Source organism: Plecotus auritus (genome assembly GCF_963455305.1).
Source record: "Plecotus auritus genome assembly, chromosome: 6".
Classification (NCBI taxonomy): Eukaryota; Metazoa; Chordata; class Mammalia; order Chiroptera; family Vespertilionidae; genus Plecotus; species Plecotus auritus.
The window spans coordinates 143,156,919-143,182,958 of record NC_137773.1 but is presented as its reverse complement, the minus strand read 5'-3'; the positions used below and the strand labels follow the sequence as shown (position 1 = coordinate 143,182,958).

The following is a 26,040-nucleotide window of genomic DNA, read 5'->3' as shown; positions in this document are numbered from 1 at the left end:
CAGAGGAGCCTGGCAGGGAGGGTGGGCAAGGGCCAATTTTATTCATGCTCACCTCAAGCCTCTTTCCACTGTGCTGTTCCTTATTAAAATCACAGACCACTGGCCAGAACAGAAAAATACCAACCTACACCCCGGCTTGACAGTTACCAAACTGTAACCATGGCTTCTGTGAGGCTCACAGCAGCCTTAGGAAGGAAGGGCAGGATTACCCCCATGCTAGAGACAGGACATATAGCTGAGGAAGGAATTGTGACTTGTTATGAGTCACCTAGCTGCCTCCAATTCCAGTGTTTTTCCCATTCCTGAATACTGGCTTCGGTCTAGTAAAGAACATCTCCCAGCACTTTCAGAACTCCCTCAGTGGGAAGTCTTATGAATGAAAGCAACATTGAAACTATTTTTCTGCTTGGGATGAGTGAGAATCTGGAGTGTGTTATTGTAAAGTGATCTCTTCTTCATCTTTTCATTTAATTAAAAACATTTTTAAAACCGGAGCTCACCCAGGTCCAGTTATAGGCTCCCAGGTAGCTGGGGAGAGACATGTTCTGAATTAGCAACACAGGGTATGACCCCCGCCCCCACCCCCCATCTGTAACCCCAGGATGGTCCTCATACCATCTTTAAGCTTATGGGCAAACTGGAAAAAATGACACATCAGATTAGGGCACTGCAATGCAGGGTTACGGACAATACACCCAATAAACAAGCCCAAGGCTTTAATTAAAACGTCCCAGCTCTTTCGATGTTTATCTTGGTGCCAGAGCGGGGCTGGGGAAACAAGCGGCCTGGCTGTTGTTTACTTACCTTGAGCTATATTGAGGCACTGCATGGACAGCATCCAGTAATAATAGGCAGCATCATTAAATCTGTTTTCTACCACAGCGTTGTTTGAGAGCTGCTCCAACACTCTGACCGCTTCCCCCTGCCGCCCGGCCTTGTGGAACGCTGGAGGGGCACAAAAACACATACAATTCAGGGCACTGGAGGGAATTTTGCAGGGTTTGCAAGGGGCTGCTGAGAAGTAGGACATTCATCAGAGCATCTGCAGCACTTCGTTGCTGGGATGCGCCTCTCAGGCCGAAGGCTATAAATAACCTAGGCTATATCTTGAAAAAAACTAGTGAGATATGCTCCCTTTTGGCTGGGAAAAGGCAACCAACATTGTAAAGGCATGGCAGCAAGAAAAACTTGAGGGACCAAATTGCAGGGCAAAGTCTAAAGATAAAACTGTTGTTCTTCATCAGTGAGGTTTTGCCCCTATCCCACCTCCAGGGGAAAAGCTTTGTGATTTCTGAGGTGACACTAACAGGACCTGACACTTGAATGGGTTTGGTGGTTTAAAAAGTGCTTTTGTTGCTGATTACTTCACTGGGTCATCACAACAGACTTATGAAGACTTTTTTAATGGGCTCTGCAAGGTGGAGGTAAAGCAGCATGCCAAGGTCACAGAACCGAGTGCAACTCAAGTCCTCAGTCAGTCTTCAACTGAGTGCTTTTTGATGACAACCTTGAAAAAATTTTGGCTTGGTTCTATCAACCAACCATTTGTGAAAATAAGCCAAAAAAATCTCTAAATTGTTCCTATTCTATTTAAGAGAAATCTCTTGTACATACTGCGTGCCAGAACCTTGGGATGTTGGGGGCTGCTAGGGAAGCACTTCTAGTTGTGACACTTGCCCACATATGGGCTCTCAGATTATCCAAATCCTCAGCTTTAGAGAAGGAAAAGGTCTGGCCTTTGTTCCATTCTCATCTGCAATCTCTCATCTGAGTACCAAGTTACTATGGCGATGGATTCTTGGAAGGGCAGACACAGACAGATGGATAGGTTGATATGTTTTGCCCAAACATGCAGATACTTTAACAACTGGGTTCTCTGGAAAAGCTGAAGCAGTAGAGACGACGCTGTCTTTCAAAGGGGGCTTTACCAAGCTGAGGAGATTCAACAGGGAGACATTTGTTTCCAAACGTGTCCGGAGGTGGCAACCATATAGACATGTAAATGAGATGCTATGGAATATGACACACCCAACTTCAATTAGAAGATGTCCCGAAGAGGCAGCAAAACCTAGCAGAAGAATCAGGTTCCCCAGTCAGCCAGCCAGATCTAGTCCAATTCGGGCTTTGTCTCTCTGGCTTTGTGACTTTGCAGGGCACAGTTAGTTTCTGTGTCTCTGCAGGGCTGCTGCCGAGATTCAAGGTTATGTAGTTACATGCCCAGCCAGTGCCTGACATAGAAGGCAACCATATTTTTAAATTATTACTACCAATTAAAGTTCTATACTCTCTTTCACTTCTATTTCAGATACTGACATACCTAGTATGTAGCCCACTTTACCTGTGGAAATGCTGAGGAGCTGAGGATACCCCATTTATCTGAGCCAGAAATAGAACACATTTCTATCCATGGTACGGGAAAGTGTCAGGTGAGACTGTGCTAGACACTGTGCAAATCCTCTCATTTTGTCCTCGCCCCAACCTGGCTTGAATTCTTTCTCTGTCACTTCCTTGCTGTGACACTTCAGGCAAAATCCCTGTACCACTTCCAACCTCAGTTTTCTCATCTACAAAACAGCGCCTACATCATAGGGTTTGTGAGGATTAAATGGGAAGATACATTTGAATGCATGGTGCTTTGCTCAGAGGGGAGATAGGACCTGTGTAAGGTCCGAAGGCAGGTGAGTGATGGACCCAGATGTGTCTGACTCCAGAGCCCATGTTCTTTCCACTGCTCCCCAGTCTTTCATCACTAAACACATCACATGCCCAGATAAAGTCGTACATCTTGGTAGTCTACAAAGGGAGGGGCTTGGCAGCCTTCCTGAAATGTGTATCTGGGCAGTGCCTTCTCTTGCTCCTTCTACAAGGTGCCAGTCTGTGTCACCTACCTTTTTGGGCTTCCTCAAAATGATCGTTCTCTGCCAACCACTGAGCGTAGGGCATGTAGATGTCTTCTTTAAACTCAGGATGCTTCTCGCCCAGAGCAAAAGCCTGGAGGAAGGAACCAACGCATTTGTAATAAAAGAGGCCCTGAGCCCCCTTGAAAACATGGCACTTGGCTGAATCCATCAGGGATGTCATATTTTGCCAGCTTGACAACTCAGAGGGGGAGAGTGCTTTCCCCCCACAACCCCCAGAACTGCAAAAACAAATCAGCTCTTTGAAAACAAAGGCAATTAACAGCTATATGCAAGTGACTGGATTCAATAACAACAGTCTGTTTCTGGACCACAGAAGCAGCACAGAATCGGAAACATTTTATTTTGAGGGTTTGCGTGGGCTCCTGTACTGCTGCAAACAGATTTCTTTTAATTGCAGGCGACACCTAAGGAAACAGAATTGACATTATCATCATCCTGTGTATTAGCTGTCAAAGATGATGATGGACTGGTGCTATATGGGACCTGGTGACTGCTTCATCTAAGTCCCAGAACCACCTGTCAGGCAGGAGAATTGGAAATGAGTCACAGGGGAAAGTATGTGGAAACAGGGAGAAAGTTTGCCTGATACACAGCCAGGACTGAGTCGTTCCAAGATGTTGTAATTTATGCTGCTTGAGAAATCTCCTGATAAACTTATCTTGAGACGCCATTATTACCTCTGTCCCTGGCTCCACCTTTTCTCATAAGTGACCATGTCACCTCACCAAATGGAGCCACTCAGAGGGCAGACAGGAGTGAGATAACTCATACCCAGAAAAGTCCTACACTCTGGCCCTGTAAACTAGAACATGGTGGGTAGGGTAAGGACCAAGGGTGCAGTCTCTAATACTTTCATGGATGAATTTCAATCCAGGACACAGGTAGCCAGTGAGCTAGAGGGTGAGTTCAAGATACAGAGGGGGCAGCACATCACTGCTTCTGCATCCTCATCCCAGTCATCTTCCTATTGACCTGGCTAATTCTTCTCACCTGCCTTTCATGCAAGAGGAGCCTACGTCTTTAGTGGGGCCAGGTAGGCAAGAAGGAGGAAGAGGAACTGACCTCTGAAATGGCTCTGGCAACCTGTACCTGGAAAGTATGGGTGACCTTTTCTGCCACCCAGTAGGTTTTAAGTGTCACATAGGTGTCTCTCTATGTCAGACATGTGTCATCCTGTGGTGCTGGTCAGAGACAGCTCAGACCAACAGCAGGCAATGGGGGCTGTCACATTAACTCTCACATGCCCAGTCTCTATCACAGGGCTGGTAAAGAGCCAGCAGTCCATAAAGATGCTCTGAATGAATAAATGAGCAAACAAATGGAAAGCTAGTATCAAAAGGCCTGCCAAAATACTCTGGCTTGGAGAATTCAAGGTTAAGTCTCCTGACTGCCAGGCTAATGTTCATTCTCACGATGAGGGCAGCTGCTCTCCATCTAAACCCCAAAAAGTCCCCTGTGGCCCAGGGCTCAGACAGGACCCCCTAACCCAAGAAGCATATGACACCCTCACCTCATCCCAGTGCTGGGTCTCCACGTGAAGCTGAACCAAGGACTTCAGGTCACCAATCTTCAGGTAGGTCTCGGCAGCATAGCCAGGGTTATTCAGCTTCTTGAAGTAATGAGCGCACATCAGCAGGGGCTCCCGCTCGGCCTTGTCCAGCTTGCGGGCAATGTCAATTAACCTGGAGAGGCAAGCACACAGGGAGAAGATGGGCTCCTGTGAAAGGAGCCTGAGGCAAGGAAGCGGATCTTCTTGAGGGCAGGCTCTGTATCACTTCATGTTGATGTCCAGTGCTCAATATAGTATCACGGCCCCTGGTGCTTGAGGGGGTTATTAAATGAGTGAATACACACCCAGAAACAGTGCCCAGTGACAGGGAGAGGTTGCCTGCTAAAGGACACTGCTCCCCCATCCCCCGTCCCCCCCATCATGAGCCTTTCATGGGAGTTACTAATCTATCCAGCAGGAACCTGGGGAGAGAAACGAGCATCTACTGATCACCTACTATATCAAGAACAGTGCCATGAGTTTTCACATGTGTGATCTCATTGAATCTCCACCACCCTAAGAGGTGGTACTGTTTTCCCATTTTACAGATGAGTAGACTAAAGGCTAGGGTGGAAGGTGAAACAACCTGACCAAAACTGCAGCTAGGAAGTGGCAAAGGGCTCTTCCCACCACTGTTTTGAGAATTCTCATGGGAAAGTAGAGACAGAGGCAAATTGAAAATTCTTCAGTGACAGAATCTCTAGAGGAAGAGGCTTGTGTGGGGCCTGCTCTGAGCTCTGGAAAAGAGGTCTGCAGGAAATCTTGACTGTGCCTCTCTTTCTGGCCAAGGTGCCATCCATTAGTGAGGGGCCACAGGGACCACTTGCTCAACACTTCTTCCCAGTAGTGACTGGCTCTCCCACTGCTTGTGGAGACGTATGGGGCTGAATGAAATGTGCTTGTTCCCTCTGGTCAGGCCAGGATTTAGGGTAAAACCAGCTTTCCCAGGGGAAATGGGTCCTACCCAGCTTGCTCTTTGTGAGAAAGAAAGGGGAAGCAGCTGTAACAGATCCCTGTCTCAGAGACAGGCAAGCTCAGGGAGGCCTGTCAATCTGTACTTTGAATAATAATGGATCTAAAAATAACACTTCTCAGGGGAGAAACAACACATTTTAGGGAAAGGTGGCACAGGCAACCCCTTAGAGCTCCCCAGCCCCACCCGTCAAACCAAATGTCCCTGAAGGAGAGGAACCTTTTACAGCCAGACCTGGAAAAGGGCAGAACATGCTGAATGTCTCTTTCCTGAAATAATCTAAGTCTCCTCAAGGTAACCCTGGTACAAATCAGTTGCAAAAGAAAGTGACATGAAAAACTAGAAGGAGAGAGGGACTTAAATCTGCCTGGCTCTCTCCTGTACCATCCCTTTTGTGAAAAGAATAATTTTGGGGGTGAGGGGAATCTGTGCCTCTTTCTTCAAGAAACTTTATTCTTGGACACACGTCAACCACATAGTGGGGTTCATAGGGATGATCTCGTTATTTACCAGCCCCTCTCCCTCCCCAGGTTCTATCTGGGCCACCGCTCCCTATGAACTACAGTGTGGCTTCCAAAACAACCAACAGTTTTTAAAGTTCAGACTCAGCTGACCTCAGAAACTGCTCCCTCACCTGCTTTCCCTTAACAGCCATGGCAGTGTGTGCACATATATGTACACATGAGTATACACATGTATGTACACACATGCATGTGTATGAGCGTGAGGCCCACTTTTTCTGACCTTCCCCTGGAGGTCTGACGCTCTGAGAGTCCCAAGACTGAATCCATCCCCTTTCCAGCAGCCCCACCCAAGCCTGTTCCTCTTCTGTTCTCTACCTTGGCAAGTGACATTACTGACTACCAGCCCCAGATCTCAGAATCAGCCTACAATTTCCTTGCCTGGCCCCACCCCCAACACCCCTAATTCGGTTGGGTCTTGTCAGTTCTGCCTACTCCATGCATCTCATTCATTCCCTCAGCCAACATATTTCTCCCTGGCCTACTACAGTGACCATTTATCTGGTCTCTCTTCCTCTGGTTTTCCCTCCACTCTACACCCACTGCCTGAGTGGGCTCCTGACAGCACAGTTCTGATCAGGGGTCCTCACTACTTACTGACAAATCTAAATCCCTCAGTCTGGCACCCAAGGCCCTCCCAGAGTGGCCAGCACAGACCCTTCTGCCCACAGCCAGCTGTCCTTCACTCTCCCCCTCCTACACCTTTTATTCTGATCACAGCCAACCCATTGTGCTGTGCTTCTGGCCTGCACATCCTGCCCCTTCCTACTATCTCGGCCTCTTGAAATTTGTCCAAGATCCTTCATGCAAAGACTACTCCTAGGAGAAGACATCCATGGTTCCTCCTGTGAGAATTCATATCTCCTTCCCTGATATGCTAGCAAGTTTTCTTCTCGTTTTCAGTTCCTACCATTATAGGTGTTACGGGCATTGAAGTCAGCCAAATCAGTTTGAATGAAGCTCAGCTCCACAATTTCCCAGCTATTTGGCCTGTGTGATCATTTGGTCCTTGATCCTTGGTTTCCTCATTTGGAAGAGGGGCATGGAAACACCCACGCTTAGGGTGTCAGCAAGAACCAAATGTCTGCAAGGTATTACAGCGCCTGGCTCGTAGGGAAGGCTCAGGGAAGGGCAACTCCAATGCGTGGGTGTCTCCTCCTCCTCACTCCCTTCTATTATTTCCCCCATAAATTTGCTAAGCTCCTCAAAGACAGAAAATGCCTCATCCAATCTCTGTGTCTCAAAAACCTAATCACTATCACATTCGGATTAAATCTTTAGAGAAACACTATATTTTTCCTTGTCAGTCAAAACCAAGAGCTGACAAGATACAACATGCTGCCAAATGCTTCTTGGGGCAGGGACTGAAAACCTACATGTCAATCCAGCCATGGTCACCGCTGATCTCTATGGCCTTGACATGCTCTCCAGCTGAGATGTACATCTCCACAGCGGCTTTGGGCTCATTGATATTTCTAGCCCAGTCAGCCTGTTTGGTGATTAGCATCTTTGTTTCTTTGGGGTCTCCAGATCCAAGGAAATCCTGAGGAAGCACAACAAACAAAAACACTCTGAATTAGAACTTCCTGCTGCCAGCATTACATCAGGCTGCTGAAAGCTGGAGCAAGGAAGGGCTTGTTTGGCTGAAGCAGGTGATCAGGATGCAAGTGTGAGCCCATCCCTACATAGCTGACTGAGGGGCAGTCCCAGGTGTCCGGGAGGAGTGCTCACAGGCTGCCCCACAGGTGCTCCTGGCGGGTACTGGGACAGTGTCAAGGACTATGGCCTTCAACGTTTCCTGTCCTGCCCACTAACGCATCTTTGTTTTCTAGCTAAACAACCCTTTCTGGACTCTTTGCAATACTGTACACAAACTCTGAAGTGTAGCAAACTTATGATAAGGTTTCTCACTCTCTTTCTGTGTGTGTGTGTGTGTGTGTGTGTGTGTTATATGTGTGACTACTTCAATATAGTGACTCTACAACCCGGTTGCACAATTTCAAATATTCTAACTTACAATCTTTATTTAGATAATAGGGAGAATGCCACATGCCCCAGAGTGAGGCTGAGCACGTAGTCCCCTAAACTTAAACAGACAAAATGATTTAGAGTCTAGAATAGCCCCTTTGTGCCCTCCTCCCCATCACCACACACAGAAAGTACTATTCACATCTGTTTTCTGATTCTATTCATGTTCTGTTGCCTGAACTTAGGGCATCTCCCATTGGCTTTGCCCCCAGGTGTTTGCCTAGGGCAGATAAGGAGTACAAATGTTACTGGGTAATTACTTCTCAACTGGACAGTATCAATTATCTGGAGATCAGGTCTGCTGGGTGCTAAGGGGGCTCTGAGGCAGGGGAAGAGGCCTGGAGAGAATCCGTGAAGGAAGAGAGGCCTGTGGATTTGCAGGCTCACAGGGTCAAGTCTCAGGGCCTATGTGCCTTCTAGCACAACAGGGGGCCGCTAAAGGGCCATGCCCAGCTTCCCTAGGTTGGCCCTAGGATGCCTGAGAAACAGCCTCAGAAAATCACCTCTTTTCAGGATACAGTTACCTAAAATACATACGTGGGAGTTTGCCATAGTTGAGGTTTGGTGCTGACATTTTAAAAGGTGGGGCTTTTCAAAAAAGGAAATTGAGAGCTCTGAGCGCCCAGATCTGCATAACTAGTAAGAAGCGGTTTGTCTTAGGAATAATGTACCCTGCAGAGAGTGCACTGTCAACCTCACAAAGTCTAAAAAAAGCACTCCTTTCCCTACGATTAGCACTCACTTGTCAGGAAAGTACAGTCAATGTATGCTAAAATCCTACTTGAACAATTAGCTCTATTTTTTTCTCCATTTGCTTTCAGGGTAATTGTGTAGCCCCTAAAATAATATATTAGATTGGCCTAAGACACTCAACTGTTTTAAAGGGGGGAAAGAGCATCATTTATCCTGATGCTGGGGGTCCAATAAAAGATAGGCTAACCTCACTGGCCTTTGGTCCTTCTGGAGTTCACAGAGGAGAAGGGGTTTGGAAAGCAGCTACTATCTGAAGATGCCTAGTTTGGGCCACTACAGACATAGTCTTTACTCTTGGCAATGTGTACTCTTTATGCCAATGCAAAGCTGGAAACTCTGCTAACCTGGTTGGTTAAATGAGGTTAGCAGCTGGGGAAAACAGGTAAAGAGAACAGAAATAGCCTTCAAAGTGAGTACTCAGTGGACTCAGGGTGACCATAGTAAGAAGGTTCAGAGACCAAAAGCAAGCCATAAATTTGGATCATCAATAAGGAGACCAGCCAGGGACACAGTTCATAAGCTTAAAGGGACCTCCTCTAGCCCAACAGCTCAGTCCCAAGAGATCTAACCTAATTGAAGCTGACTCTAACTGGTTCCTTGAAGGATCAACAAACTGGGTTTTCAAAGTTTCTTTGGTTTCATGAAGCTAATCTACACATTATCTGGGGCCATGGCAAAGACTCTGCCCTGGAGTGGACAGAAAGAGGCTGTGCTGAGTGATGAATGAGACTAAACAGTGTTCTCATGCTTGGTGATTTTGATAAGGACACACTACATAAGAGTTAAGAGCATTATAATTCCCTTTATCACCATATAAACATGTCACTTATCCGGAAAGCATATAATTTATTTGTACATGGGAATGTAATTTAAAAATTTTCTGAAAACCAGATTGAATCTTGGGAAGCAATTTTCAAATAAACAAAAACATGCCATGTTAATAAGTACTGTATCCCTCCCCACCCCAGACATAATGTGTATATACACACTTTCTCAAATTCAAACTACTGGGGGATGGGGGAGGGAAGGGATTGAAACAGAACCAACCTACTTGGAATTGTGACCAAAAACTACAACCAAAAACAACCCCCAGAGTATTTACCTTCATAGAGAAGCAGACCAGATGGAGTGTGTAAATAGGCTGCATTTCTGGGTGGGAGACTGTGGATGCACGAAGCCCACCCAAAGTGTGAGGAGGAGCCTCAGTATAGGAGCAGGAGTGGGGCTGACCAGGGAGAGGTCTGAAGAACAGCCACTCTGTGGTCAGGGTTGGCCCATCTCATTTTCCTAACCTTCCTACAGCTTGGCCTTGGTAAAGGGTTTTCTCAGACATTATTTTGTGCAATTCTCAGAACTAAGCTGAGATGCAACTGTCACCTCCAAGAAGAAAATGGAGGCTTAGCAAAGTGAAAAGCCTGGACACCAAGGTGAGAAAGCACTGTCTGCTACACCACAGCTGCTTGCTGGAAGGTTCCAGAAGTTCTGAAGAACACCGAGAGCCAGCTCTCCTAATGCTTAAATTCCACCTCTAGGATTCAATCCTTTAGTTTAAGGTTTTGGCCTTGGTTTAGATATTGTTATCCCCAGAAAGAGACACACTGATTTAGGTGTTCTCAGTATGAATGCAGTGTTAAATTGTGTGTTTCTGTGTGTGCAGTGGCAGTATGGGGGGTTAAAAAAGTTGAAAATGGCCAAGTGGGGGAACCTGAAGCATTTGGATATGAGGGATAGAGTGAAGGAACCACCACCAAGGTGAAGAGACAGGCTGGGGACCAGGTGCTTGTCCAGCTACTGATGACCAGAAACTCCTGGGCCAGATCACAGTGACCCAGACATAACCTTTGGCTCCAGAAACTCATACATGGTGGAAGATAAAAGAGTGCAGCCTTAAGGAAAAGAGCAGAAAAAAATGGGGATGATTTTTCACCTTGAACTTATGAGCTAGATAATTGCCATTAATAGCCACTAATTGGTTGTGGCTGATGACTCACTAACATTCTGAAGCTCCTGACACTACTGGTAAAGGCAGGTTAACAAAGGCACCTCCATGGAAGGAAGAGCCTGATTGCTCTATGCACCCAAGGCTCTTTTCACATTGCATTAGGCTATACTGCAAGTGTCCTGAAGGTCTGGGCTCCTCAGTGGTACTCATGCTCACACAAGCCATGAGAAGCCTGCTCCAGGAAGATCTCCCTCATGTATCCACATCTGTTGGGCCCCTCCAAATGCAAGGGGAAATCTCTACTGTCAACCATGCAGATGATGTGGGAGCCATGCTGTACCAGCCCAGGTGAAGGCACACCATGCTAGCACCAGAGGGCAGGGGTTTTGTCAATGTCTCCAAGGCCCAGTGCAAATGCCAGTACCAGACAGACAGCAGGCTTTTAGGGAACCTTGGCTGGGGTAAATCACACTCTCCTGTATGTAGAACCATTCATGCCTGAGGACACTGATTCCTGGTGGCTTCCAATAAAGTTTTGGGAGAAGTTGTGAGAGACAGCCCTGACCCTGAATGAAGGGGCACTGCTGGTTCATCTAGCTCTGTCATTGTCAAAGGTCTGAAATGTCATATTCTGTTCCTTTGATGTCACCCGGAGGGTCAGTTTTAGGTCAGCCTCAATCAGTGGCCACTGATGGTTCCTTTGCTTACCCGTTTGCCCACACTCTTTCTGAGGCCATTGCTGTTTTCTGTCTGCACCGCCTCTTGGGGCCAAACAATTGGACACACGGTGTCAGAACACTGGTGGGTTCCACCTGGCAGCTTGGGCCAGGATGTGGGGAATTACCTTGGCATACTCAAACATGCGGAGGTCAGTATACATGTCGAGTGCGAGGTTCTCGTGTCCACTCCTCTTGTACAGTTTGGCGGCCTCGTGGAACTTCCCCTGGTAGGCAAACACATCTGCCAGAAACAGGTCATTGTTGGTCTCTCCCTGCTTCTTCCTCTCCTGGAAAAATTAGAAGCACAGGAAATGGCCTCTGCAGCCATGGCAGGAAGCAGCCTTTACAAAGGTTAGATGTTGCTATTTCCAGTTAAGCCTCTGGGCCTTCCTACTGGAATCTACACTTGGCTCCTGAGCTGTTGTATCTCTCACCTAGGTTTCTGGTGGGAATGCTTGACAACAAAAGCAGATCTCTCCCCGCCATGAGTGAAGGTCAAAAGAGATGCAAACTTCTATTTGTTTAATAGAAATTCCTCAGGGCTGCTTTCTTATACATTCTTCAGAGGAAATAACTACTTAGGATGGAGTGTACTGCCCATTCTTTGGAGGCCTCCAAGCTCCCAAGATCTCTCAAGTCCCCAGGCTTGATTTGGCTGAATTGTGACTCATGATGATGGTAGACAAGGAGAAAGTTTAGGGTTTCTTCCCCAGAAGAAAACCAACAAAATAAAAATATAATTAGTCTCACTATGTCCCTGTCTCTAAAGTGAAGGTGAGCAATACCACATGCTGAGCACCCGTTACGTACTTCCCATATGGACCCAAGGGTGGGCAGTGCTACCCAAGTGTCGCACTGAGGGAAGCTGAGATTCAGAAGAGCGGCAGATCGAGGGCATACAGAGCTGGCATTTGGACTCAGTCTGTCTGACTCTGGATGCTCTTTGTACCACAGAAACAAGTGATGTTCTCCAACACACTGCTATGTGTTTACACACACACACACACACACACACACACACACACACACACAGTAGTGCTGAGGATGGAGAGAAATAACTGTGCACTCCTTTCTCCTGTGTTAGGGAACATTCATTAGTCTACTCAAGTATTTGTAAACACTCAATAGCACCCAATCGCTCATCCCCCGCAGTTTCCTTTTGCTTGTTTTCTAGCAAGTGTATCACAGTAGAAGAAGAGACATTGAGTCAAACTCCCAGACAAGCTGGTGAAAGTTTTAACAGCTGGAGGCAACATCCTTCCCCACTGACAGAAATAATTTTAAAAAAACAAAAAGAAACTACACATTTTAGGATAACCAGCCAAATTAACCCCTAATTGTAGGAAATGATTAAAATCTTGCAGTGAGATAAAGAAATAGGTTTTTACAAGTCATGGCATTTAGATCATATCCATCCTAGATCACAGAATATCACCATGATCAAGAAATATGATTTACGAATGTTCAGTAAAGTCACATGGGCAGATTCTCTTCCTCCTGTTATCAGTACAGTTACATATCACCTATCCGAAAGGAGCCTAGTAAGGAGCCTGGGTTCTCTGGAATAATACCAAATGCAAGCACCTAAGACCTCAGAGCAGCTAAAATGGATCCTCACTCAGTGGTACTTGACTCTTTCTCATGAGACAATTCTTACAAGTTTCCTTTAACTGACTGCCTAGCTCAGAGCACACTAGATGAGGTGTAGTAAGACCTGGAAAATGACAAGAGGTGGTCCCCACAGAAGTTAGTTACCTTTGCATAGATTAAGACCCCTAGATCCAGACCAGATGAATGACAAATACCACCCCTAATCATAAGCAATACTAGGTATTATGGGTAGATGGCTCTGAATAAAACTCTCACCATGAAGGTAAGTAAGCAACAGAAAGCATAAATGCTCCTTATGATAGTTCTGGGGAAGAAAGTGGGGGTGCATGGGAATGGGGGTGCACCAGAAGCAACTTCTTTTTGTTTTTAATCCTCACCTGAAGACATGTCTATTGATATTAGAGAGACAAGGGGAGGGAGGGAGGAAGAGAGGGAGAGAGGGAGGGAGGAAGGGAGGGAGGGAGAGAGGGAAGGAGGAAGGGAGGGAAGGAGGAAGGGAGGGAAGGAGGAAGGGAGGGAAGTAGAGAGGGAAGGAGGAAGGGAGGGAAGTAGAGAGGGGAGGGGAGAGGGGAGAGGAGAGAGGGGAGGGGAGAGGGGAGAGGAGAGAGGGGAGAGGGGAGAGGGGAGAGAGAGAGGAGAGAGGGGAGAGGGGAGAGGGGAGAGGGGAGAGGAAAGAGGGGAGAGAGAGAGGAGAGAGGGGAGAGAGAGAGGAGAGAGGGGAGAGAGAGAGGAGAGAGGGGAGAGAGAGAGGAGAGAGGGGAGAGAGGGGAGAGGGGAGAGAGAGAGGAGAGAGAGAGAGAGAGAGAAACATCAATAGGTTGTCTCCCATATGCACCCCCAACCGGGGATCAAACCTGCAACCTAGGTATGTGTCCTGGCCAGCAATTGAACCCACAACTCTTTGGTGTTCGGGACAATGCTCCAACCAACTGAGCAATACTGGCCAGGGCCAGAGCCACCATTTAGACAGTTGCATTGTAAGACAGTTTGGGATATAGAACTGGCTTTGAATTCTAACTGAACTTCTGTCTGTGGACCCTTGGGGACATGACCTAGCCTTTCTTAGCCTTTGTGTCCTTATTTATCCAATAGGTATACTAGTAAAAACAATGTCTGACTAAGTTGTGAGGATTTAAAATAGCATACACATCAATCATGATCATGCAGGGGCAGAGCAGGCATTCAGCAAATGGCAACAATTGTCAGGGTTAGCAGGTCTCTTCCACTCAGCTCTGCCCACTGGGCTCAGCACAGGCTTGGCCCACAACAGGTATTTATTATGCTAAACTGAATCAAAGGGACAAGACATTTGCTGATTTCCTCACTGCTTCCATATGGAAATTCAAATTTATCTCACATTCCCATAGCCTCACAATAAATCTGTTCAGAGAAAAAAATATGTATGCCTTTTTACAGACACCCAGCAAATGGTGCTCATAGAACCAGCCTCTTTCGTCTACCATAGCCCTCTCTGAGTTTGGTTGATGAGGCTGGTTTTCTCAGCTAGGAATGGTGAGCTGGAGGGAGTGCTCCAGAGCCTTTGGGTGCCCAGTTCAGACCTCCCTTCCCAGGACCCATTGATATGAATAGGATGTAGATCATATGCATTTGGGAAACGCCTCCTTCACTGGCATGTTATTGAAGCCCTAGAGCAGGGGTGGGGAACCTTTTTTTCTGCCAAGGGCCATTTGGATATTTATATCATTCTCAGGCCATACAAAATTATCAGCTTAAAAATTAGCCTGCTATATTTGGTCAAACATTTAATTAACTCACCCCTAATGCCTTGGCAGGGCCAGACCAAATGATTTCGCAGGCCTTATATGGCTGGATGTTTCCCACCCCTGCCCTAGAGGATGGTAACCAGCTAACAACCACTGCAAGGATGAAAAACAGTTACTGAAAATCTATGTAATCCTCCCAGCAACCCTGCAAGGTAGGTCTCATCCCATGTTACAGACAAGAAACCAAAGCTCAGAGAGATTAGGAAACCATCTACCTCCCCTACCTACCAAGTAACAGACTGCACTCCTTGCCCCCATGTGCTGTCTCCCCCCACCACATGGCATTCTGTACCCCAAAGGCAAGGCTGTGGCTCTAATACTCAGACACCAGTAGGCTCTGTTCACATGTCCTCAAGGCTTTTTTCTTCTTGAAGAGCTGCTTGTAAACCATTGACAGCGAGTCTGTGCTTTCTTGAGAATAAAGAACACTTCATCTTTACCTCAATGCTGTTGATGAGCTCTAAATATCGGAGGTCTCGTACTCTGATGAAGGCCTACAGAGGAAGAAATAAAATAATAAAATCAGTGGCTTTCTGGGCTTCAAAAGTGGGTGACTGGCTGGGGGTGGGAGTCAAGCTTTAGAAAGTGAGCCAGTAAGGAGGGAAAAGAAGCAAGCATTGATTAATCACTGAGTGTTCAGGAGGGTTCTACCACCCACTGAGGCTCAGCTTTATCCCTGGGATTAGTCCATATAAAGAAGCCCTGGTTGCATCAATCACTTTGGGATTAGGTGAAACAAAACTATAATGCTGCAGTCTGAGATGGTGCCTGCTTAGAGGAACCTCTATGCAAAATGGAAGAACAAGCCAGTCTGACACTCTGAGGCAGTGGCATCTGAGTGGGAGTGGGAAAGACGTACTGACTCAGGAGAGACTGCACGTACATCTTGGTGACTTGGACAGAAAAACAGGAGACAGCTATGCTTACCAACAGTACATAAACACAGGGCATCCAGAGCCTACAGTACCACCATGAAGGGAGAAAAGGAAGAGAAATTTGAGAAGGAATAAAGATGGTTTCTAGAAGGAAGGGGGAGGTAGGGAATGAATCACTCCAAGTCCCTGGAAGGCAAACTCTTGTGTAAATCCTAAACGTGTAGCTCTTGCCTTGGACTCACAGTAAAGCCAGAGACTTTAACCCATGGGAAGTTTCCAGGCATCCATCTTCATGCAGACTGATGTTAACTAAGCCTCTTTAGTTGCTTTCAGATTCTGCATGGGAATTTAGAGGAGCATGACCCACCATGTCAGGCTGATCTTCATGTGGCTTTGCTGTCAACATTCACACTCAGCTGTGCTTCTTTACATTGTCCCATTTGAAATGGGCTGACACACACCTAGAAGAGGCAGCAGGTCCAGGATGCCTTAGAATATGAAATGCGGAACAATAACCCTGGCTACTTGTAGCCTCTATTTAGCTGCATGACATCCTCCATCTTAAAAAGACTTGTGGAAATGAGCAAGTCACCCAGCCTCTGGCTGCCCACAGATGACCACAATGTACTGTCATCTTTTCGGCCCACAGGGCCAAGAATCCTGTTGGGTTGGGGACTGAGAGGTGAATATAATTTGGCTACTGTCCCCCTCCCCAATTCGGGGGTTCATATTCTAAAAGGGGAGGCAGGCAGATTAAATAGATCAATAAATCTCCCTGAGCTAAGAGATATACAAGCATGAACTAGATGCCCTGGAGAACAGAGATTCACTGTCTAAGCACAAGCAATAGTAGGAGGCAGGATTAAGTAAAGCATCACAGTAGACCCTGGCAAATGGGTATTCCTGGAGAGGAATTCCTTGAAAGGGTAAGGCAGTTATCACATGAGCAAAGGGATGGAGAGCTAAGAGCACCTGTATTCTTAACTGGAGGTCTTATATTAGTTAGCCATCTTTGAGGTCTAGGCTTCCTTAAAGCAACACAAAGGGAAAGCTGGAATGCCTGACAAAGTAGCAGGGAGGTAAGGAGGAGCTTTCAAGGTCTCAGTCCTAGCTTGCTTTCTAGTTGGGGGGTTCTGGACCTACTTCTTCCCCACCAGTGAGAGAAATCTGTTTCTGAGTTCCTTCAGCCCTAACATTCTGCAGTGTCAGGGGTGCCCTGGTCAGAGTGGTCAGAATCACAAGGCCTGTGAATAACCTCAGGGGAGGGAAATGTGGGAACAGAGAAGCTTTGCAGTTCTGCTCAGGGCAGTGGTCCTGGGTGCTAAACAGCTCTCCTCTGCCATCTAGTGGGGACAGCAGTCTATCACCGGGAACCATTAACCTCCAAGGGTGCCTGAGTGACTTGGCAAAGCAGAAAAGAAAAGCTGGGGATTAGGAATTTGGGTAAAGTGATCAAGTTATAGTCTATGGTCAAAATCTATGGCTTTAATACAATAACTCCTATTTTCAGGAGTGTTTTTTTTGGGGGGGTGATACAGATTGGGGGCGGGTATTAAGCAAATGGGAGTTCATTCCAGTTTAGTTTTCATCCATTCAAACATTTGCTGAGCACTTAACACAGTGTTAGGCACTTCTGCCTAATTTCATTCCATGATGAAAATAAATAAAACATATTCTAGGAATCCCTTTGTTATTCTTCATCCCTCCTGGCATTTCAAGGTGAGGCAGGAGAGGGAAGCTCCCTCCATGGAAATGTTTCCTCCCTCTGGATTCTTAAAGCCCTCTACTACTACCACTTTCATGACACAGTAGATCCAAAACTATAATATACTAGAGGCTTGGTGCATGAAAATTCATGCATGGGAGGGGGGTCCCTCAGCCCTGCCTGCCCCCTCTCACAGTCCGGGAGCCCTCAGGGGCGGGAGGCAACCTGGCGATCAGGGGAAGGCGATGCCCCATCACACCTCTGCTGCTGCCACTGTCGGCAGTGCAAGCCTCCACCAGCCCTGGTTACCTGAGCCTCGGACAGCCCTGGGTGGCTGGGCAGCTGCCATCCAAGGCTTGCCTGCACCTCGGGCCGGCCCTGGGTGGCTGGGCAGGCAACATCTGAGGTTTGCCTGTGCCTCGGGCTGGCCCTGAGCAGCTGGGGGGGGCTGAGGGGAAAGGGGGACTCCGGAGGCAGGCGCCCCGGCGGCACTGAGGGGACTGGGCACCGCCATCTTGTGGCTGTGGGTGCCGCCATCTTTGAGGGCATGGCAGTCAATTAGCATATTCCCTCCTTATTGGCTGTGGGCGCTGCCATCTTTGCAACAGTGTGAGGGTCAATTAGCATATTCCCTCTTTATTAGATAGGATATGATTATTATGTAATTACTAGAGGTCCAGTGCATGAATTCATGCATGGGTGGGATCCCTCAGGGTGGCCTGCGGGGATCGGGCCCAAACCCGCAGTCCAACGCCGCCTGCAGCTCCTACCTGCTGCTCCCGCTTATGCCTTCCCCACTGTGCCTGCCTCGGGCTCACACCCAATCAGTCCCAATCAGGAGAGGCTCCCACTGCAGCAGCAGCAACGCGCGCCAGTCGTGAGCCCTGTGTCTAGAACCCTCCAGAGGGGAGTGGCTTGCAGGATAGGGCTAAAACTGGCTCTCCGACATCCTTGAGGGGTCCTGGATTATGAGAGGGTGTAGGGCAAGCCAAGGGACCCTACCGGTTCACGATCAGGGCCGGGGAGGGACCGTGGGAGGGCTCCAAGGCATGTCGGGCCCTCCCCCCTCCCCTTTCCTCTCCCCCTTCCCCCTTCTCCCCCACCTCCCCTCCTCCCCCTTCCCCCCCACGCCCCCGTCTCGCCCAGTCCTGATCGGGGCGACTGGGCCGATCGGGGCCGATCGGGGCCAATCAGGGCCGGCCGGCCTGCCAGGGAGGGATCACGGGAGTGCTCCAGGGTGTGTCTGGCTCATCTTACTCAGTCCCAATTGGCCAGACCCCAGCAGCAAGCTAACCTACCAGTCGGAGCATCTGCCCCCTCGTGATCAGTGCACATCATAGCGACTGGTCAACCAATCAACTATCTGCCCCCTGGTGTTCAGTGCACATCATAGCAAGCAGTTGAGCGGCCTTAGCATATCATTAGCATATTGCACTTTGATTGGTTGAACAGTCAACTGGTCACCGGACAACCAAACACTTAGCATATTAGGCTTTTATTATATAGAATAATTGTACTTGCTTTAATAACAGCTAGCATTTATACAACCATTGCTAGTTTTAGAATCCTTTTTACAATGTGACAGTTAAGCCTGATGACACTGTGTCAGGCAGGGTTGGCAGTTAGTGTCTTCACCCTCCCCACTGTAGAAAAGACTGAGGCTGAGAGCAATGGCTTGCCAAGGGTCTTCCAGCCTGTACATGGCCAAGCAAGTTCTCAACCAGGCTTCTAAACCCTAGTCTGGTCTCGGTCCACTCTCTTTTCATACTTAGAAGTCTTGACCTAGCATGGAGATGGCATCACATACTTCTGCAATTTCTTCCCTATCAGCTCAATAGTATGCACAAAATGAGTATCTGATTAATTGGCTATGGGAAAATAGAGACAGAAGGGAGACGTGGGGGAGAGAGTTGAAGGCCATTCCTTTCCCCCATACCTCAGGAGACATAGCTGGGTTCTTCCTAATAATGTGTGTCAAATGTTTCCAGCTATTTCTATTATTTTAATAGACTGAGCCAGGACATGACACCATGAATCAAGGTCATGAATTATGCCATGAAGGTGTGTGGGGAGTGACATTGCTGTCAGAATCAGAGAGCTCGACCATCTTGTCTAACATACTTAGCAGTGTGCCAAGAAAAAGAGCATTGTGTAATAAATTACCTAATACCAATAAGTGCTTATGCCAATAACAAAAGCTACCATTTATGGAGTGCCTGGTATGTGCCAGGCTTTTAGCTAGGTGCTTTACATAAATGATAGCTAATAAGAGTGACAGCTAGAATCTATCAGATGCTTCTCCTATGTCAAGCTTTATAGGCATTATCACATTAGATCCTTATAACTTTTGAAGATGGGGCCTATCATAACCCTAATTTTACCAATGAGCAACCTTAGGAAGGCTGTTACCTGCTCAGGCTTATAGTTAGAAGGTGGCTGAGCCAGGTCAATCTAATTCCAGCACCCACTGCAGTATGCATTTGCCTCTCCCTATGTCACCTGGAATGGACCCTCTTCTGCCTCCTCAAAGGACCCTCCAAGGACCAGATTCTTGATCATTCTGCCTAGATGCTTACCTTCTTTGCTGTTTCAAACTCTAATCCTTCTAAAGCTTCCATGGCCAGCTCACGCCAATCAGTGTCTGTCACACCCAAGCAAGCAATCTGGTAGGCTTCTTTGAACATTTTCCTCTCCAGGTACTGGTACATGGGAGCAGACTGCAGGATTGAAGGAAAGAAGATTATTTTCAAAGCAATGGAAAGAGTCAGATTCATACAAAGCCTGACTCCATATGTGTGCATTGACTTAATTACAAAAGCCTGCAGAGCAATGCTGCAATGGTTAATCAGTACCCTTCTCAGCCACACCCCAGTTCACCCTACATGCCTTCCACTCTGCCACCCCCTTTCATAGCCAAACCATGCTCAGCAGCACAAACCTCTTGCCCATCCTCCCCGCCTCCACCGGCTTTCCCCACCTCCAGGCCTGCCTCTCCACAGATTTCTCCATCATCTGGAATGCCTTTGCCCCTCTTCACCCTCTGGAAAGTATCGATTTGGCATTCGAGACCCTGTTAAAGTGTCACTTCTTCTGGAAAGTCTTCACTGACCCTTCAAGTAATATCGTGAATGGCTCCTAATAACTTCTATTTGTAGGCTTTTGGATCTGTCCCAACAGTCCTGTGTCATAGGTATTAGCACTCCTGGATTATAGCCCGAGACTGAAACTGAGGGAGGGCAACTGATTTGTCTAAGGGCACATACTAGTAGTGGCACATAGATCTTGGGGCTGGAGCCTGGATGACCTCTTGGGTATGTGTGTGTATGTGTGTCTGTATACATGAGAACAAGTCTGAGTTGGGCCTGGGTATCTTTCATAACTAAAGGCCCCCCTTGTTTTAGGCCAGTCAGTGGGCTGAGGGAACTGCGTCTTTCCTTCTGGATTCCTAGGCAGTGGAAATCAATCAGTCAGTACCTCTGTGCTAATGGTTCCCAAATGTGGAGCTGAAAGAGCTGTTTTCTCCATTTGAGGCCTTAATCTTTGAAATTTCCTGTCCCATTTTTTGGCTTTAGCGTTGAAGGAAATTTCTTTTTAAGCCATTCCATCCTCTTACAGCAAGATGTGCCTGCTGCTGAGCACTCATCTTTCCTACTGTACCTTCCCTTCAGGTGGCAGCAGGATATGGACACAGGAACAGTTGAGCTAGAACCCAGGCCTAGCTCAGCCACATCCTAGATGTGTGAATTTTGGGGTCAATTAACTTCTGTTTAGCTCACAGGCTACCATGGGCAAATAAGAGAAGTACTTTGAAAATTGATAAAGTGCTGGGCAAAAAATGAGCATGCTCATTGCATCCATAGTATTTTCTCAGCACCAGCTCCTCCCCTTCTCACAAATCCTCCAGACTTGTATCCACCCCCAACGTTCCCTGTTTGAAATACCCTCACTGTTCCTCTCTGTCTTTCCAAACCTTTCAGGGCTCAGATCAAGTGTCACCACCACCTGGAAGCGTTCTCAAACTCCCCATTCACAATGAGCTTTCCTTTCTAAACTCCTTTGGTGAGCACCTTCTGTTCCAATTTAGTTCTGTTTTGTAGTGTTTAATATTTTAAGACTGTTGTTAATAATAATAATAATAATAGGATTTGGACCAGACAAAACCTGAAAGAGGAATATATTTAACCTCATTGCACAGAAAACAAGTGAGACCCCAAAAAGTGAACGTAGTTGCTCAAGGTCACAGCTAGTGTCAGAAAGCCAGTGCTCCTTTCCCTAAACTCCTCTCCCTTTCACCATGCTGAAAGCCCCATGAGGGTTGGGCTTGCCTGGGAGGCACAATCTGAGAGTGGGAGTTTTAAAAATACCCTAACTGAACAAATGCCCTCTGAGCTCTATTTTATCTTGCTATCGCATTCCAAGCATGAAGTCACCACTCGCCCTGAGAAGCCCGACTAGGGCCTGCCGCCCTACTTGGCAGCCCTGACAAACCATTTCTTGCACAAGATGATGTAAATTTCGAAAGGAAACCAGAAATCCCAAGAGTGGGTCTGATGCTTTCTCCCTGCCCCCTAGGCCAAAACCACAGGATGGCTGGAGGCAGAAACGACAGATAAATAGCCTTTGTTTTGAGGCTGCCTTTCCTAACCCTTGGCAGTTCTGACCTGCTGCATCAGCAGGATGGCCTTGATGCAACCATTGGGGGAGGGGGAATCTGGCTTCTGAATCTTTAGAGCTTGGCAGAGGAAGTCCCGGGCTGACCCTTCAGCTCCTCTTGTCCCGCCAAAGTCAGGGAGCAGCAAACTGCGTTTATCTTGAGGTCAGCACGGCAGTCTTGGTAGAAAAAACTTTCAATCAGCATAGCATGTTTGGCATGATTGAGGAAGATTGTGTTTCTGATGGAAGTGTGCATGAGTTTGGGATGGGGAGCAGATGAGGACTGCAAGGAAACAGTGCACAGGGGCTGTTCTTACCCCTCTTCCTGCTGCCACTTCCACCCACTTCTCTCCCTTCTTTTTCTGGTTTTCTTTCTTTCTCTTTCCTTTTCCTCAGTCTGAATTCCACTAATATTTATTGAATAACTGCTTTGTGTTAGATACTAATAATCCCTGCATCAATGAATAACATCATCAACTATGAGGAAGAAATGAAGTCCAGTTCCACCCTTTACAAGAAGCCAAGCCAGGGCAAGGTGTGTGGAGGGAATATAGATTAATGTAGCCTAGCTGAAAGGCAATCTGGAAACATATCTAAAAATCTTTCAAATGTAGCATAAATAGCCCTTGGCCCAACAATTTCACTTCTAGGAATTTATATCAAGGAGCTAAGATGGGATAGGTGCAAAGACTTCGCTATTTATAAGAGCAAAAAGCGGCAAACAGCACAAATTTCTAACTACAAGGATTGGGTTCAGTAAGTTGTGGAAGATCAGGACAAAAAAATAATCACTAAAAACAGTACGGGGTGGAGGTGAGGCAGCAGGGAGGAAGGTGTGGCCATAGCAAAAGGTAAACCCAACACCAGGGATCTCATGCACTGTTGGTGTGAATATACCAACCTATACAGGTGATAAATCTGTACTGCAGCACTGCAAAACTGTTACCAGTGAGGGAAACTGGGCAAATTGTACAAAGTATCTCTGTATGACATCTTACAATTATATGTGAAACTACAATCATTTTAGCTAGAGAAGGACATTTATTAACATGGAGCCATGTTTCTAGTAGACTGCAGAGTGCTAGTTGATAGCCAACAATTCATACAAAGTGATGGGTCTGCAATACGTAAATGTTAGGTTAAATCAGAAGATGGAGATAAAGGAAGGTAATTAAGTCTCTCTTATTTATAGTCCACACTCAGTAAAATAAGTGCAGTAAATCTGAGGTTTCATCTACAGGAGCAATATTTATAGATAATAAAAGTCAAAACAACATTATTCACAATACGATTCCTCTTTTAAAATTTTATATACAACTAGAGGCCTGGTGCATGAAATTCGTGCATGGGTAGGGTCCCTAGGCCTGGCCAGTGATCAGGGCCAATCTGTGGGGCGACTGGTGGGGCAATCAGGGGACCCCCGCTGGCACTTGCCTTGGCTGGCCTGGCACCACCCGCTCGCTGGCCCCACCCCCTGCTGCCGCCACCAATCGCCTTCCTCTGCAAGGCAATTGGGGGACCCCCACTGGCACCTGCCTTGGCTGGCCTGGCATCCCCCCACTCACCGGCCCCATCCCCCGTCGCCACCGCCAGTCACCTCCCTCTGCAGGGTGACCTGCAGGGCGATCCGGGGGGCCCCGCTGGCACTGCCTTGGCTGGCCTGGGGCCTGTGGGCTGGGGGCAGCTCCTGCATTGAGCGTCTGCACGCTGGTGGTCAGTATGCATCATAGTGACCAGTCATTCCACCGATCGTTCTGCCGTTCGGTCAATTTGCATATTAGGCTTTTATTATATAGGATCTTATACTCCTAATTATGTATTATGCATACATTACACATACATATAGAAAAGGTCTGGGTGGATATTTTCCAAAATGTTTAAGAGTGATTCTCTCTTCAGGATGGGATTCTGAGGGCTAGTCTCTCCTTGGTGCTTATCTTTATTTTATGACAGTTATACAGTGGGAATGGCTTACATTCCCACCTCCCATTTCTATTCTGGCCTCCTACTAGTGTGAGGGACTTGTGCATAGTTCCATGCTCCCTTTTTGGCTCACAAACCTCAGCTCCCACATCCCATTCCACCTATATTATCTTTCTCTCACACACATCAACCCCCTTCATATGCCTGTGCATACACCCTGCTGGACTCCCAGCTTTGCTGGCTTACCCTACTCTGCCCCCAGCACAGCTCTCAGTGAAACACAACTCTGTCTGCTGATAGACAACCCTGCATACCCCTCCCTGTCCCTACTAGGAAGTGGGGATCAACTAGGAAGTGGGGATCAGAAAGAATGGAGGTTCAGTGATGCTGAGCTTCTTGCCCAAAGATACACAGATTGCATGGGATGGAGATAGGATTTCACATTCAAGTCCAGAGTGCCTTCCATGACACCACAGCTATCATTCTTGTCTCTATTCCCTCTCTCCTCACCACTCCCTCCCAAAGCACCAGTGAGGGGCCTGGCTTTCCTGGTCCTGCCACTACTGAGAGCTGACAGACATCCTGGGTTACCTGTGGCACCTCCACAGCTGATATGGAGAAGGCATGCAGGCAGAAGATCTTGGAACCGTTGTAGCCTACCACAAAGCCCTGCAGCTTCTGCTGGTGCACAGGGAAGGTGCTAGCTTTGATGTTGAGGTAGCCTCCTCCCGAGAAGCAGAGCATGTCCTCACACTGGGTGTTCCAGGCCACACTGTTGGCATTCGGTTCCTGAGGGACAGGGATGGTGAGAATCCTGTAACTATCATCCTAGGCTTTGGCACAATTCCTACATTCAGTCAAGTTCTCTTTTTAAAGCCTGAATCACATTAAATTTCTAACAGTGGGATAGAGGGAAAGGGAAGAAAAGGGGATTGGAAGAAATGGATAGGGGGATAGAGGCAAGCACTTCTATGCACTTTCATATGTTGCAATTTTTGAATAAGCAAGCATTACTTTTGAATAAAAATTATTACCCCCAAATATTAATCATTACATATAAAGTGAGAAAATCAGCAAAATAGATTCTACTTCTGTATGGAAGAATGTTTAAAGGAATATATTCCAAAGAAATAATAGTAGTTGTCTTTCAGTGGGTGCTTTATATTTTCTGGTTTTTATTTGCCTGAAATTTCCTTTTGGATATGAATATTTATTTTTTTATAATAAGAAAAAGAACAGTGAGCTATTTTAAAATTAAAAAATACATATAGTTCATATTGTCTCTACATTTATAATCTGCACACTGTAAAAATACAATCACCCTGGGAGGTACTCCCTTGCCCCACCTCCTCTCAAAGATTTCTGCTCAGCTCTAGAGACTCAGGGACCAGCAGAAGTTCATATTTTTCTGCCTAGAATCTTTTACAATGTCTAAATCTTTTATAATGAGCATAGATTATTTTTATAATGAGAAAGAAAACATACAGCTATTTGCATTTTCAGGGGTAGGGGCAGTGGAGAGAAGAAAAAATAGCTGGGAATGTTTATGACCCCTAGCAAGGGCTGAGAATTACCTTTCCCAGCCTACTACAGAAAACCCTCAGTGGGAACAGGGAAGGACACACGCCTTTCCACTCCTATATGGTTCTAGGCTGGACATGGATTCACACCTGGGAACTGCTAACCTACCTACAGGGGGTTGTGTTGGGGCTGGGGAGATGAGAAGTAACACTGAAGGCCCTATCTTGTGGCAGGCACTATGGTGTCTTACTTAGCCCTGTAGCAATTCTATGAGAGGGAAATTATTAGTTCTATTTTAGAGGTAAGGAGAAATTGAGACTCAGAGAGGTTCACTAACTTGCTTGAGAGATGAAGGCAGAGCTGGATCCCAGATCTGTCTGAAGGCAAAGCTTATGCTCTTTCTTTCCACTAAACCACTCTGCCTCCCCAGGTATGAGTGAAATGTTATCAACTGGGAGTCACCAGGGCTAGTGGTAGCCAAGTACCTCCTTTCAAATGACTGAGGTAGCTCCCTACCGCAGCACCTTCCACCCTGCTGATTCTATCGCTGAGGACAGGGAGG

General features: G+C 47.0%; 1 protein-coding gene across 3 annotated transcripts in view; it reads right to left on the bottom strand.

The window, feature by feature from the left end:
* The window catches only part of IFT122 (intraflagellar transport 122), a 75,288-nt gene that overhangs the window by 9,655 nt on the left and 39,593 nt on the right, over positions 1-26,040 (bottom strand). For all 3 annotated transcript variants that reach the window (XR_013960960.1, XM_080675580.1, XM_080675581.1), the window contains 8 exons: positions 24,549-24,746; positions 19,958-20,098; positions 15,242-15,295; positions 11,532-11,693; positions 7,341-7,507; positions 4,432-4,603; positions 2,889-2,991; positions 805-945 (listed from right to left, as the gene is read on the bottom strand). Coding sequence is in view for 2 of the 3 variants with exons in the window: in XM_080675580.1 (XP_080531706.1) it covers positions 805-945; positions 2,889-2,991; positions 4,432-4,603; positions 7,341-7,507; positions 11,532-11,693; positions 15,242-15,295; positions 19,958-20,098; positions 24,549-24,746 (1,138 nt within the window). In the remaining variant the exon portion in view is untranslated. The remainder of the gene's footprint in view (positions 1-804; positions 946-2,888; positions 2,992-4,431; positions 4,604-7,340; positions 7,508-11,531; positions 11,694-15,241; positions 15,296-19,957; positions 20,099-24,548; positions 24,747-26,040) is intronic.